This window comes from Pimephales promelas, chromosome 13 (assembly GCF_988280905.1).
Source record: "Pimephales promelas chromosome 13, fPimPro1.hap1.1, whole genome shotgun sequence".
Taxonomy (NCBI): Eukaryota; Metazoa; Chordata; class Actinopteri; order Cypriniformes; family Leuciscidae; genus Pimephales; species Pimephales promelas.
Genome location: NC_142781.1, coordinates 35,788,277 through 35,804,807, shown reverse-complemented (window position 1 = coordinate 35,804,807; position 16,531 = coordinate 35,788,277). Strand labels below are relative to the sequence as shown.

At 38.7% G+C, this 16,531-nt stretch overlaps 1 protein-coding gene across 4 annotated transcripts in view; it reads left to right on the top strand.

Annotated features, from left to right (window-relative positions):
• LOC120492054 (MAM domain-containing glycosylphosphatidylinositol anchor protein 2) overlaps positions 1 to 16,531 on the top strand; it is a 133,748-nt gene that overhangs the window by 56,747 nt on the left and 60,470 nt on the right. For 2 of the 4 annotated variants that reach the window (XM_089118986.1, XM_089118988.1), the window contains exons 4-6: positions 2,806 to 3,002; positions 8,963 to 9,095; positions 10,403 to 10,672. In XM_089118986.1, coding sequence (XP_088975112.1) covers positions 2,806 to 3,002; positions 8,963 to 9,095; positions 10,403 to 10,672 — 600 coding nt within the window. Of the gene's footprint in view, positions 1 to 2,805; positions 3,003 to 8,956; positions 9,096 to 10,402; positions 10,673 to 16,531 lie in introns of all 4 variants that reach the window. The other 2 variants (XM_089118985.1, XM_089118987.1) reach the window with 1 other exon arrangement.

The following is a 16,531-nucleotide window of genomic DNA, read 5'->3' as shown; positions in this document are numbered from 1 at the left end:
AATTAAACCCATTTTCAGTGGTCAAAAAGCACATGTGGCTGACTTTGAATACAGCTGCTAATTATATATTTTAACACGAATGTCTCTATTATTAATAATGCACAAAAACAATTAATTTTAGACCTCAAAACAGTCGCAGTGAAGAAGATTTAACTCTCAGATCGAGTTGCATAATCGAACAAACCTTCATTCCGACTGAAACAAAAATGGCAGACAGGCTGTGAATTGGAGGCACATCGGTGTAATGAATCAGTGTATTTATTTAAAACAATCTGCTCCGACTCCATCGCTTCATCGTGCGCGTGTAGCCGTCTCCGTGGAGGTAATTGCTCCGACCTGCGATGCGATAATGGATCCTGGATGAAGTATTGACCGCCTCTAGATTTTGATTAAGGGCCTGCGGTGCAGAACATGTCTTAATGAAAGTGAGGAATCAGCATTCAAGGTGGCGGCGTCCACTCTCTGATTACGTTCGGGCCTTCGGCGCGCGAGAGGACACTAAAATCTGCTCTGTATATCTTAATGGTATAAGTCGAGGATGTTATTAGTGTCGTTACGGGATGTAAAGGTCAGCTGTAATCAGTTTGGATTCAGACCCATGATGGCTGGTCAAACTCGCTGGAGTTCATGATGAAAATATCGCACTTCACACTAAGCAACTCAGCCGTTATGCAAATGCATGTCTTTAAAGTATTAATAGTAAGTAAAACGATGCGTCATTTGGATTTCACGCACGAGAACCAGTAAATCTGTCCGTGTTAAACACCGATCTCACAGAAGAATCACGCGTACTGTAATCTCTTTATTATCTTAATAATGTCTCGTCCAGATGTGGGCAGCGCGGCTCCTCTACAGATCTCTGTCCTCATGCTCGATCTGAGCCGCTCTCCACACGAGTGCCATCCACTCGCTATTGTTTGTCTCATCTGGGTCTTTTGTCCTCTCTAGTGGATTCAGGAGAACCATGAAGCATATCTATAAATCAAGATATTTCCAGTAATCTTCCTCTCTCTCTCTGTACATCTGTCTATATGACTGAGGTGCCCTTGAGAAAATTCATTCATGATATGCTTGGCAAGTATTTTAACTTAAAGGAGTAGTTCACTTTTAAAAAAAACTTTAGCTGATAATTTACTCGCCCCCGTGTCATCCAAGATGTCCATGTCTTTCTTTCCTCAGTCGAAAAGAAATGAAGGTTTTTGATGAAAACATTCCAGGATTTTCTCCATATAATGGACTTCAATGGGGACCAAACGGTTCAAGGTCCAAAAGACAGTTTCAGTGCAAACTGTTCAAAGGGCTTTAAACGACACCAGACGATGAATAAGGGTCTTATCAAGCAAAACGATCGCTCATTTAATAAATAAATAACAAAGTTTAAGTTTTATCAGCTCAAACTCGTTCATCAAAATGAACGAATCTTTTTCCGAGTCAATTCGTTCATTTTGTTCGTTGAACTCGAAAAAAGATTTATGTATGTGTATACACACTCACATGCACACACATACACACACACACACACACACACACACACACACGCTTGTGTGCACAGAAAGACAGCTCTTAAAAAAGCAAAAACACGCAATTAAGCCAAAATGTCCGTTTTGTCGGACATTTTATCAAAACATTTTGTCGGACATTTTGTCAAAATGTCCGTATTATCCTCGCAAACACACTCTTAAAGGGTAAACAAACTCTTAAATGTAAAGAGTTATCAGAAAATGGGATGTGTGTGAGATCCTTGTGTATGTGCGTTAGATCTTAAAGTGACAGCAGCCTAATAAGCCCACTTTAGTGTTAATCACAGAAAATATAAGGTTTCTAAATTATTTTCCTCATATTTTGATGCTTATTTAGGCTCCTCATTTTGTCTAGAAGAAACATTTCAACTCTGATAAATCCACCTGAGATGTCCTTTAAGCCTCGAGAACAGTAAGAGAGACCCTGTGTCCGGTGGGAATGGCCGTGTGCTAACGCTGGTGTGTGTGAAGGATCGCTCTGTCTGCTCATTGATCAACAGCGTCGGTCTGTCCTCCAGAGGAACGTATAAATAGAGCGAACCCGGAGAGGAAGTGATGTCGTCAGTGGCAGTGTTTCACTCTCGGTGACAGCGCAGGAAATCTTTATCCAGGAGATTCACAAGCGTACAGATGTGGCGCTGTGCTGAAAATCACGCTTGTAATGTGGTGTGTTTAATGCGCTTTAACACACACCGTGTGTAAGTTAATAAGTGGACAGCATTGCTGAGTATTTCCTCCTTAAAACAAAAGACAGTCTCAAAAACACGCTTTGAAATCGCTGGTGTTTCTGACGTCACAAACCAATCAGATCAACGTGTGATCGACAACCAGTGGATCTCTGAGTGAGGGAGTGTGGGCGGGGCTCATTTGCATATTCATAGAACCACGCATACTAAATGAGGCGAGGGTGTCGAGTTACATTCAAGACAGTTTTAAGGGATAAAATGATTGACTACATGGGGACTTTAATTATTTATTTATTTATTCATTATTGAGAAGGGTCCAAAATGTTGTTTTTGTGAGTTTTAAGGGATTTACCATTTACCAAAAAGTGCGCCAAGTGACACACACACACACTAGAAACAAACATATACACAGATTTTAGTGTCAGAAAAAGCTTCTGCTTCATCCCGCTCCTTTTCAAACACATTGAAATTATTGTTATAATACTTTTGTTTATTCTTTCGCTATGTTGCAACATATTGTATTTTCCCATTTGATTTCATTTGGGTCTTGTGTTGTCCGAAATAGTAAATGTGCATTGATATGTATGTGTCACACGCAGATCTGGACGAGCCGGTGGTGACGGTGCATCAGAGCATCGGGGAGGCGAAGGAGCAGTTCTACTACGAGCGGACGGTGTTCCTGCGCTGCGTCGCTAACTCAAACCCGCCCATCCGCTACAGCTGGAGCCGCGGCCGCGACGTGCTCTCGCAGGGCTCCGATAAAGGCGTGGAGATCTACGAGCCCTTCTTCACCCAGGTAAGAATGAAACCCTTGCTGAGAGCCAGTGGAAATGAACATGAGTTAAAGGGATAGTTCACCCAAAAATGAAAATGATGTCATCCCAAGCCCATTTATCTTCAGTTTAAGATATTTTAGATTTAGTCCGAGAGCTTTCGGTCCCTCCATTGGGAAATATGTGTACGGTCGGTATACTATCCTTGTCCAGAAAGGAAATAAAGACATCATCAAAGTAGTCATGTGACATCAGTGGGTTAGTTACAATGTTTTGAAGCATCGAAAATACATTTTGGTCCAAAAATAACAAAAGACTTTATTCAGGATTGTGTTGTGTTGTGGCGCTGCTGACGAAAGACGATAAGAAAACAGAATTGTCAGGAAGAAAATACAATGCTGAATAAAGTCAGAGTTTTTCTTATTTTTGGATGCTTGGGACGAGTCATTAATGACATCATTTTCATTTTTGGGTGAACTAACCCTTTAAATCAAGAATCAAGATCCTTTTACTGGAGAAGCAACATGAAGAAATGTATCAAAATAAAGTGAGTTTGGTCATAAAACGAATGTTAATTCAAAGTGAAAACAAGATTCGGACCTGGAAACTAGAAAATCTTTTTTATTTTTTTTGCATTGTACCATTCTGCTCACTTAATAATGTTAACCCAATGAGTAACCCAACTATGGGGTGGTACAGCCCTTGCTGAAAGTAATACTGTTGTTTTCCAGTGCGAGCTTGTGAACATGCTTAAATCAAGATGCATTTACTGGAGAAGCAACATATTCAGATATTAAGCTTGAGTTTTTGCTCGGGGCCAGAACATTTTTCATTTAAAGGGAAAACAAGATTCTGACCTGGAAACTTGAAAACAAGAAAATACATATGGACGGAGAATATCATGTTCTTACATTGGTAATACCGTATATCTCCTAAATTAATTCATGTAAATGATATTGAAGTCCTTGAATATGTGATATGATCATTGTACGGTATCAAAGCAGACCACCATTTTTACTTTCCCTTCATCTACGAATCATGAAAAATTAAACGTACGATGGTTTCCACAAAAGTTTTGAACACTGTTAATAATCATAAATTTGTCTTGATCATCAGATCCTCATATTAGAGTGATTTGCGAAGGATCATGTGACACTGAAGACTGGAGTAATGATGATAAATTCAGGAATAAATGACACTTTACTGGATATTCACATAGAAAACTGATGATTGTAATAATATTTCACAGTTGTTCCTGTATTTGTGATGAGCTTTGGTGAAGACAGTTGAATGAAGTGTATTATCAGTATGTGAGGTCATTAGCTCTTCAACACTTCAGATCCGCCTTGCTTTGGCACTAAACATCTCGCAGCGTTTCACACACACGTCAGGCCGGCGCGAGAGTGTGTGTGTCAGTGGAAGCCGTCAGGAGCTGGTGTTGTTTCCGCTGGAGATGTCATGGGAACAGCTATAGTCTCGCTCGCTCTGTGTGTGTGTGTGTGTGTGTGTCACGGGACGAGAGAATCCGCAGATCCAGTCTCACTCACAACGCCTGAAATCTTTATTTCTTACACTTCTGTGAGTCTTCAAACATCCATTTGTTTTTTATTTTTTTGAACATTCTATTTTGCATAATGTTACTTTCAAACGTTCTCTGAACATTCCGAAACATTCCGCTACATTTAAAAAATCTTAAACATCCAGATACAATGTTTCAGAAAAACATGTAGAAATAATAGACCAGATCATTCTTCTGATAATGTTTGTTCATAACTTTTGCCAGAACGTTCGTGTCAGCTGGGTCGTTATCTTCTGTTTATATTCAGTGCATCTTTAAAAACACCCTTTATTTTTGATAGCACAGAACTGTGACTACAACTACATGTCAACTAACTCTCATTACAGTATTAGTGGATGGTTAATTGAGTTGCAAAGGTAGCTCAAAATGTCAAAATAAAGTGATATTAATTATGTAGTTATAGTAGAATATCTAAAGTGGACTAAAAATGTGTTTGTTTGATACTTTATTTATCCCAAGGGAAATTTAAGAAAAATTCAAAAATCCAAAATCAAGTGTTATTAAAAGGTTCTATATTTAACTCTAGGGTTCTTGACTTCATTTTTAAAGAACACTTTATGCCAAACATGTTCTATATAAAGACAAATGTCTTAAATAATTGTTTCATAAAGTATGTCTACGAGCTGTTTGCAATTTGATTTAACTGTCACCGTCTCACAGGTGGGACGTTTGCCACTATATTTTTAAAACAATAATATCTTAGTAAATACCTTAAATAATATTGACAAACTATATATCATTTGAAAGCTTACAATCTCTAGTTTCCATATTTGGTGAGTGATTTTCAAAATATATTACAGCGGAGCCATAATTTATCAATATGCAACAAGAATATTTTCATACTCATAAGGCGTGTTCAGACCTTTATTTTAAAATAGCAGTAAACATGAAAAATCAGGAAAAAATGGTAGAAACCTCAGTTTGTTTTCATGCCAAAAGTTCAAAATATAGAATCCATTCAATTTTGAAAAAAAAAAAGGTCTGAAAAGTTTGAAATATCAAGAAAAAAATAATAAATTCACCATTTGTGGCGTGGCAGCTAGCTATGACTTACATGCGTGTTCTTTGTATGTGTTTCTTAGAGGTTCAATTCATTTTAAAATCTGAATCCAAACTTCCCATGCTACTTCTGAATAGGATCTCTACTTCAGAAATTGTATGAAAATTGTGAAAATAATGGTTCACATCACTCAAAACACGAATGGAAATGCAGGCGCCCTTATATGGGCAGTAATGCAGTCTGATTGTGCCCTAGTGGAAGCGTTCGGTACTGCGCTCAAACAAAATCTTACTGAAAGCTAATTTTTTGAGATATCAACCTAAAATTTGAAACACAACTTGTTCAGATTTTTGGCTTTGATCTTTCTGCCGTTTTAGAGTAGCCCAGGTTTTGAAAATATATATTTTATGTAAAATATGAATAATTAATATTTTTACATTGTACATTTCCATAAACTCAAACTTCTATAACTTTTTTTCTGTTTCACTTTCTTAATTTATTTCACTTCTACAAAAATCTGCCAAATGTCTTCTTTAAAACAAGACCAATCATGTCTATATTCCAAAGCATTCTTGAATTACAACCATTTAAGTTCGAAATGTGCATTTTCATGTCTATTCAAAAAAGGGGGGGTGACAGTTAACAGGTTAAAACAAGAAACTAAATCCATCAAATGAAACCATATGGAACTTTTTCTTCTTAGAATTGCAAATATAAGCGTATAATAATCAAACACACAAACGTCAAAGTTCAATGATAGAGCTCTCATTCTTCAGCACACACACACACACACACACACACTTCTCCAATTTAGACACACTCATTCTTTCTGTCTCTCTGATCTCGTTTGTGGATTTTTATTCCAATTGGTTTCCCATCAGGATCTTGACAGGCGAGCGGCGAGAACGCTATCAGCCAGACGCAGACGAGGAGGTGACATACACACAGTCCGCGTGATGAAATTACGTTTGGGGAGAGGGTGAACGATCGTCGGAATATGAAAGCCAGGGAAGCTCTTAGTTGTGAGGACTCTGTCTGTCTGATATTATAATCTACGGTGATGAGTGGGACGCCACATCAAAGCCGGCGCTCTGTTTCTCTGGGATGGGAAGATGCTTTACAAGCGCTCGGGACCGACGGGCCTGAAGACCCCCGGTGTTTCGGTGCCGAATGGCAGTGGAGAAACACGATAAGGAGCCGCCGACGCATTTATCGTTTCCGCATATTAAAATTCCAAAGGTAGTCTTTGAAATGAGCGACGCAGTGAATGGATTTGCAGTGCGACGGTAATGAGATACAGCAGATGATGAACTCGCGGCGCTGATGAAAGCTGTCGGCGATGATGCCTTATCATATAATGCTGACGCATGTCCTTCATGCACCGTGTTTTTTGTTTTGTATAGTAGGATTTAGTTGCTGGCATTTTTATTGAGTAAACCCACTCAAAACACATGCATTTACAGTTTGTATTGCACAGTTTTAGATAATTTTTTTTAAGATATTTTTTTTTTAAGATACATTTTTTTTATCTTACAGTTACTGTAAATGTGGCCTCTAGTTCATAAACGCCAGAGGAGAACTGGCCCCCGACTGAGCCTGGGTTCTCCCAAGGTTTTTTTTTTTCTCCATCGGGTCACTTGATGGCGTTTTTCGGATCTCAGTTGGGGATATTCAAATTAAATGACCCATCATACCATTGATCAGCTCTACCAAACTTGATTGTCTTTTTCATGAGTAAACAAACACTGTTAAGTTGTCTTGATTGATACTGTGAAGCACCTTTGATACAATCTGTATTGTGAAAAGCACTACATAAATATATTTGACTTGACTTGACAGTTTTAGCATAAACAAAATAAACTTAACATGATGCATATTTGTCAGACAAGGTCAGAAACATTGCATGGTTTATCATTTGCATCTATTTGATTGAAATAATCATGTTTTTAAAATGCATTCATTCAGATTGCTTATAATCATCATGGTTGTGTTCATTGTGAAAATTTAGTCTGTTAAAAAAATGAACATTATTTAAATATGGCTGCGGAACGAGCAATGTTCAAATAGTTCAAATGAATCGAAACATGGTTATTGTAGATAACTAAAACTGAAAGTAAAAGCATAAAAATGTTAATTGTGCCTCTTAGCGGTGTAACGATACACTCACGTCACGATTCGATACTTATCATGTTATGATAAACTTTTGCATCAGGCTTTGGAAATTTGAAAATATGCACTGTAAAAAATATTTTCAAGATTTGTTATCACAACATAATTTCTTTTGTCAAATCAACTTTATAATCATTTATTTAGTTGAGATAACTTATTATTTTGAGTTTCTGTTGGTTAAATTAATCTCCTTCATTGTATTAACTCCAGTGGTGGAATGTAACGAAGTACAAATACTTCGTTACTTTACTTAAGTACATTTTTCACGTATCTTTACTTTACTTAAGTACAATAAATAGTGCATACTTTTTACTTTTACTTCGTTACATTTTGCAGCAATTATTATACTTTCTACTCCACTACATTTCTACAACTTCTGTTACATTTTCGTTACATTTTCTGTTCAGTTTTTCCTCTGCCAAAACGTAATCTGACCGTCCGTTCGTTGCGCGTTTGTCTCACCAGTGACGTTTGGTTGCCATAGATACAGTATATCAACCCGGTCACACTAAATGCGTCTCACACGCAGTGTGTTTATCATGCAACTCATACGCGAAAATTAGTTTTTACGTGCATAGGAAACACACCGTGTGTAGTATATGTTTGGTTTGGTTAGGATTATGGCAAGCCAAGAGGTTCATAATTACACCATAAATTAATCTCGTTTACTGCCAAACATAGTTATTATATAGTAAGGATAAGCATGATGTGTATATTGCCTAATTGCAAGCTTGTTTCAGAAATGGTGACATTTTTTTCCATCATTATTGAACATCATTATAGGAGTAGGCTATTTGAATGAGTTAGAATTAAATGTTTTATTAATCATTAGAAAAAAGACATTAAGATAATAAATTGTTATGCAAGTACTTTTACTTTTAATACTTAAAGTACATTTAAAATAAAGTACTTTTTACTTTTTACTTAAGTATGGTTGTCATTGTGTTACTTCTACTTTTACTAAAGTAAATATTTATCTGGGTATTTGTACTTTTACTTAAGTACTGAGATTCAGTACTTCCTCCACCACTGATTAACTCACTTTTTCCAGTTCAATCAACTGAAAATTTTAAGGCAACCCAGGTTACTAACTTTTTTAAGTTAAACCAACAATATATTTTTTTACAGTGTGGACGTGGTTAATAATCTATACTTCCAGTTTCCAGATTCCGGTTGTGCCGCATTGAAGCACACATTTGCACACATTTCTCTCTGTCTCTCGCTCTGAGCTCCAGGGGGAAACGAAGATCCTGAAGTTGAAGAACCTGAGACCCAAGGACTACGCCAACTACAGCTGCATCGCCTCCGTACGAAACGTGTGCGGCATCGCTGACCGTAAAGTCGTCTTCAGACTGACCAATAAAACAGGTGAGCCGATATACTCACAGTGAAGTAACGAGCATTAACGTACTCGAGGATAGGGCTGCATCGTGACTGAAGGGCGTTGTTAGGCACAGCGTGAAGCGGAGTCAGACGTGACTTATTCAACATAGCCTCGAGCGCCTTATAGCTTTTATAACACGGTTACCACTAGGGCTGGGTATTGACACAAATTTAACAATTCTGTTCGATTTCGATTCACAAGCTTGCAATCCGATTCGATTTCGACTACAATTCGATTCAGTATTGATTATTTTGGATATCAGTTACAATAAATGGCCGCTTTTCTCAAGGAAATCAAATCTCTTAACTAATGCTGTAAACTATGGGAGTCTAGTTGTAGCCTATAGGCTTCATTAGCCTAATATGAAGGTAATAATGAACTGTTTTGTAGCTATACAAACACTTAAATTACACTTTTATTTATTTTTATAATAAGAAGATTATATGAAATATGAACATTTAAACGGTGGCTGTCATAAAAACTTGGCAGATTTATTCAAATATGCATTAAATATTGAAGAACATTAAGATTATAATGCATATGTAATATGGTGTATATATTTAGCAAAATGCTCCTCTCTAGAGTTATTTTTTCTAGCTGACTAACGAGTTTATGTGGGTTTTCTGAGGTAAATATGACGATACATTGATTACAAGCTGTTTAACTGACGTCTTTCCACGGTTGAAACGCTGATTGAGCGAATCAATGTGACATGATACGGATTTAGATAAGTTGTACTCTATCTTTAACACACTTTCAGATGCTCATTCATGTTTATTTGGCGCTGTGACTGGTATTATTAAGCCGGAAGAGAGATCAGCGCTGCTGCTTCTCCAGAGCGATCTCACGCCACAGCGACAAAACGCTATTTATGTTTTTGAATTTCTAAAGAAAATGGACGTGATTTGAAAATTGAGACTTTGTTTCATATCAATAGTAACAAATGACAAAGATTATTACGATTTTTTTGGATGCGCGCAGCCGCGATACAATGATCCATTCATTCAAATGAAACAGGATGACTAATCGATCCTTGAGATTTAAGAATCGATATCGGTTCGTAAAAATGAGAATCGATTAATATCGAGAAATCGATATTTATTACCCAGCCCTAGTTACCACACAATGCAAATATTAAAGCCAAAAAATATGTATTAGTGCAACTTTAATGACGTAAAATCGCTAAAAGCCTTCCTTCCGCTGGAAAAAATAGTCCCTGACCGTGAACAGCATTCAGAAGTAAATTACAGCTGATATTACTTCTGAACCGAGTTCCCATGCCGCTCTGCAGCTCCGGCCTCCATCAAGCTGCTGGTGGAGGACCCGATCGTGGTGAACCCGGGGCAGACGGTGTCTCTGGTGTGCATCAGCACCGGAGGAGAGCCGGAGCCGACCCTCACCTGGACCAGCAGTGCCGGATCTCTGCCGGAGAAGAGCCTGATGAAGGACGGGACCCTCACGCTTCCCGCCATCACCTCCGAGGACGCCGGGGTCTACGGGTGCGTCGCCAGCAACAACGTGGGAAACCCGGCCAAGAAATCCACTACCATCATCGTTAGAGGTAAAGAAAAGAAAAAGCTTTGAATACTTTCATCTTACAGTTTTCTCCAGTTGCTAACACACTAAAATGAGACGCACAGCTCAATTCTTTAAACGGACTTCTTCTCAAGTTTCCAAAACTCTAAACACATTTTGCATTTCAAAATGCCACTTTGAACACAGTTCTCTGCATAAGACACAACAATCTGACATAAAGTCACATGTTTGCCATTTCTAAACACTACCATTCAAATGACACTAATTGGCCTATTACATGTGCCTCGATGGTTAATTGTTAACACTTCAATCAGGATGTAAGCACTATAAAAACTATAAAACTATAAAAAAATATTTTTCTTGACACTTTTTTTTTTTACCGTGATATATTTTCTGGAAGTTTCTTTTTCAGTTTACTGCTTTTTGTAAGTATTTTTGTTTTTCAGTCCCATGTAAATATGTTGCACTGACTTGTTTACTGTAGTGAAAAAATACATTACTGTAAAATGAAGTTTCAACAGCATGTGTGTATCTGCAAATATTTCTGTGCATGTGAACAATCTGATACATATTTTAGTATTATGGCAAAGCATACTAAAGATATGAGTGCTTTTCATTATAGTGTGTAGTTGTTTAGGCAAAAATCTGGTAATATGAAATCAAATGCAAAAGTTCATGCAAAAGTTTGATTTTGATAATGCTATGTGTAGTTTCGGTTGCAGTGCTTCATTTTGCAGGATATATGAGGTGTTTTGCAGTTTGGGTGTGTGGTTTTGTGAATTGTGTAAAACCAGACTAGTTTGCAAAATTGTGTGTTAGCAATTGGGAAAAACTGTAAAATAGCAATAACACATGTGTTTAGAAGATTCTTGAAGATCTTCTTAAGCAATTCATCAGGGCATCGACAATAATCACACTGTAAAAAAAAAAAGTGTTCAATTTACGGTAAAATACCGGCAGCTGTGGTTGCCAGAAATTTACCGTATAAAATACGATAGCAATAATTTACGGTAATAAGGTTTTACAGGCTTAACTTAAAATTACGGAAATAAACTGTATTTAATTATCTGATATACTGGTAAATTATCGACCATTTGAAGTGTTAATATCTGTTTTATGTCATTGTAATATCCATCAATCACAGCAGTAATAAGAGTCACATGATATATGGAAACTCATCACATGCAGCTCTTCCACAAGAAACTTAATATTAACGTATAGAAGCGGCACAGTGTCGTTCACTCAAACATTAAACACCGTCACGGTAACACACATGAAATTTTAAAAAGGCAATAAACATTAATTAAATGTCACATAAAACCCTAATGTACCTAACTGATTAAAAAAAGACAAAGCAAACTATGAAGAAACAAGTTATTTCAACAAAAATGCATCAAGTGTGGAGTGTCACTCATGCAGGGGATTGTGGGAATGTCAATTTACGTTTTTTCCCTGTAAATTATACGACGAGTTGTTCATTTTCACTTTAAATACAGTATTTTACAGTAAAATTACATGAAATTTACCATAAGATCTATCACAGTTATTTACCGTATATAGTAAGGAAAGGTTCTGTTAATTAACAGTTTTTCACTGCAGCATTTTTACAGTCTTTTACTGTTAAAATCACCATCATTTTTTACAGTGCATAATTTAATGCCAGGTAAATTTGTCAACTATTATGAAGCAAACTAGAGAAGAGGAGAATTTGTGTTTGAGTGAGTGTGTGTGTGTGTGTGTGTGTGTGTTTGCCTTATTGTGAAAGAGCGGTGATCTTCTGTGGCAGGAGCGAGTGTTCGTTCAGTGTTTAATCCTCAACTTTCCAGAATCAGTTCATCAGTTCGTCAGTCCAGAGTGATTTTAAATATTGATCGTCACACCAAAGCAGCTCGTTGTGAAACGACGTTTCTTGTGTGTCTTTGAGGCTGTGAAATGTAGATCAGATTTATATCACAGTTCTCATTAGGCTGTGAAGAGCAGAGCCTTTGGCACATCGCAGAACTAAATCATTATTAAAGGCACAATTACAATCAAGTCATTTGTGTGAATCTCATTAAACTATCAAGAACTGTTCAGGCCAAAATATAAGCGATCATATTTTTGTGTGGAAAAATTTTTTAGGACCTTATATTATCAGTATTATCATTATTATTGTATAAATACAAAATATTTTTCAGTGGAAATTATTGAAGTGGACAAAATATCAAGAAAGGGAGATTTTAATTGTTATTGATAGATAATGCACAGTGCCAAACTCACACTCGTCCATCAGACTACCAGACAGACAAGCGTGATTTACACCCCTGTGTGTGTGTGTGTGTGTGTGTGTGTGTCACGCTGGTTCTTGAAGAGCTGTGGTAGTGTATCGCTGCCAAACACGCGTCCACATCTCCTCAGCAGATGGAGGTTTTTCTTCACACACACTTCCAACAGCCTGGGATGACTTTCAGCTTGGCCTGTTGCTCCAGTATCCCAGCATGCTCTTGGCCCTCCATCACGATCCCTGCTTTGGATTAAAGGATCCGCTCTCCTTTCCAAAAGTGGGTCAATTTCAATGCTTTCTCCAGCGGCTCCTGCAGTTTTTCAGGCACATTGTTATTTCTGAGAGCCGCTATTTTCCTCTCGGTGTGTTTTTGTCTCCAGCAACGACTCCTTTCAAACACCACACACACATTTTAAAGTAAAATGGCTTTTCCTCACTGCAGATGCAGATTTGTGAGTGTGTGTGTGTGTGTGTGTGTGTGTGTGTGTGTGTGTGTGTGTGTGTGTGTGTGTGTGTGTGTGTGTGTGTGTGTGTGTGTGTGTGTGTGTGTGTGTGTGTGTGTGTGTGTGTGAGTGAGTGAGTGAGTGAGTGAGTGTGAGTGAGTGAGTCAGTAAGTGAGTGAGTGAGTGAGTGAGTGTGTGTGAGTGAGAGAGCGAGTCAGTGAGTGAGTGAGTGTGAGTGAGTGAGTGAGTGAGTGAGTCAGTAAGTGAGTGAGTGAGTCAGTGAGTGAGTGAGTGAGTGTGTGTGAGTGAGAGAGCGAGTCAGTAAGTGAGTGAGTGTGAGTGAGTGAGTGAGTGAGTGAGTCAGTAAGTGAGTGAGTGAGTCAGTGAGTGAGTGAGAGAGCGAGTCAGTAAGTGAGTGAGTGTGAGTGAGTGAGTGAGTGAGTGAGTCAGTAAGTGAGTGAGTGAGTCAGTGAGTGAGTCAGTGAGTGAGTGAGTGAGTGAGTGAGTGTGTGTGAGTGAGTGAGTGAGTGAGTGAGTCAGTAAGTGAGTGAGTGAGTCAGTGTGTGAGTGAGTCAGTGAGTGACTGAGTGAGTCAGTGAGTGAGTGAGTGAGTGAGTCAGTGAGTGAGTGAGTGAGTGAGTTATTGAGTCAGTGAGTGAGTGAGTTATTGAGTCAGTGAGTGAGTGAGTTATTGAGTCAGTGAGTGAGTGAGTTCGCTAGTGAGTGAGTCAGTGAGTGAGTTCGCTAGTGAGTGAGTCAGTGAGTGAGTGAGTGTGTGTGAGTGAGTGAGTCAGTGAGTGAGTGTGTGAGTGTGTGAGTGAGTGAGTGTGTGTGAGTGAGTCAGTGAGTGAGTCAGTGAGTGAGTCAGTGAGTGAGTGTGTGTGTGAGTGTGTGAGTGAGTCAGTGAGTGAGTCAGTGAGTCAGTGAGTGAGTGAGTCAGTGAGTGAGTGAGTGTGAGTGAGAGTGTGTATGAGTGTGTGTGAGTGAGTGAGTGAGTGAGTCAGTGAGTGAGTCAGTGAGTCAGTGAGTGAGTGAGTCAGTGAGTGAGTGAGTGAGTCAGTGAGTGAGTCAGTGAGTCAGTGAGTGAGTGAGTCAGTGAGTGTGTGTGAGTGAGTGAGTCAGTGAGTGAGTGAGTCAGTGAGTGTGTGTGAGTGAGTCAGTGAGTGTGTGTGAGTGAGTGAGTGTGTGAGTGAGTGAGTGAGTGAGTGAGTCAGTGAGTGTGTGTGAGTGAGTGAGTGTGAGTGAGAGTGTGTGAGTGAGTGAGTGAGTGAGTCAGTGAGTGTGTGTGAGTGAGTGAGTGTGAGTGAGTGTGTGTGAGTGAGTGAGTGAGTCAGTGAGTGAGTCAGTGAGTCAGTGAGTGAGTGAGTCAGTGAGTGAGTCAGTGAGTGAGTCAGTGAGTCAGTGAGTGAGTGAGTCAGTGAGTGAGTGAGTCAGTGAGTGAGTGAGTGAGTCAGTGAGTGTGTGTGAGTGAGTGAGTGAGTGAGTGAGTCAGTGAGTGTGTGAGTCAGTGAGTGTGTGAGTCAGTGAGTGTGTGAGTCAGTGAGTGAGTGAGTCAGTGAGTGTGTGAGTCAGTGAGTGTGTGAGTGAGTGAGTCAGTGAGTGAGTGAGTGAGTGAGTGAGTGAGTCAGTCATTGCACTCACGAAAACCAACATGCCGTACGGTCTGGGAAACGGTTGTAAGTCAGCCTTCACATTTGCTCTGGAACAGATTCAGAACAGGAGAGTCGAGTCACCTTTATTATTTCTATAGCGCTTTTTACAATACAGATTATATACAAGCAGCTTTACAGTGATAACATGAAAATAATACAACAATAATACAGCCGACACACACACACACACACACACACACACACACACACCAACATGATGCTGGGCTGTCAGTGCTGATCTGCTGTCTGTAATGGGGGATGTGGAGGTCAGACACACACACACCCACACACACACACTTGGCTGATGGGAACATGTGACCCTCACGCTCAGTTGAACTTCCCACCAGCTGACTTTCCTCACAACTCCCCAAAAATGTGTGAGTGTGTATGAGAGTGTGTGTCCATGTTTTAGTGTCCCGGTGGGGACTTGAATGCACACACTCATGGGGACTCGAATCACTGTGGGTTTAATTGAGGAAACAAGCTTATAAATCATACAGAATGAGTTTCTTTGAACATGTAAAAATGCAGAAATGCATTTCTGTGATCGGTAGGTTTAGAGCTCAGTGTGCGTGTGTGTGTGTGTGTGTGTGTGTGTGTGTAGTAAAGTAAAGTGACAGGTGAATCTCTCCGGGAATCTTCTCGTCTCCTTGAGTAAAGTCACGTCTGAGGTGTGAGCAGGTAGAGACGCCATCTGTCCCGTCACACACACACACACACACACACACACACACACACTGATCATGAGATCCGACGTTATAAACAGCCCCATTAGACACGTCAAGGACAGTCACAGACACACACTCCTGCCTTTGCTCATTCTGACGGATAAATGCAGTGTGTAGAAGTTTTTATTTCAGTTAAATAAAGCGTTTTAGTTTGGGTTTAGTTTGGGTTTAGTTTGGGTTTAGTTTGGATTTAGTTTTGGTTTAGTTTGGGTTTAGATTGGGTTTAGTTTTGGTTTAGTTTGTGGTTAGTTTTTGTTTAGTTTTGGTTTAGTTTGGGTTTAGTTAGTTTGGATTTAGTTTTGGTTTAGTTTGGGTTTAGTTTTAGTTTTGGTTTAGTTTGGGTTTAGATTGGGTTTAGTTTTGGTTTAGTTTGGGTTTAGATTGGGTTTAGTTTTGGTTTAGTTTGTGGTTAGTTTTGGTTTAGTTTGGATTTAGTTTTGGTTTAGTTTGGGTTTAGTTAGTTTGGATTTAGTTTTGGTTTAGTTTGGGTTTAGTTTGGGTTTAGTTTGGGTTTAGTTTGGATTTAGTTTTGGTTTAGTTTGTGGTTAGTTTTGGTTTAGTTTGGGTTTAGTTTTGGTTTAGTTTGTGGTTAGTTTTGGTTTAGTTTGGGTTTAGTTTTGGTTTAGTTTGGGTTTAGTTAGTTTGGATTTAGTTTTGGTTTAGTTTGGGTTTAGTTTGGGTTTAGTTTTGGTTTAGTTTGGGTTTAGTTAGTTTGGATTTAGTTTTGGTTTAGTTTGGGTTTAGTTTGGGTTTAGTTTTGGTTTAGTTTGGGTTTAGTTTTGGTTTAGTTTGGGTTTA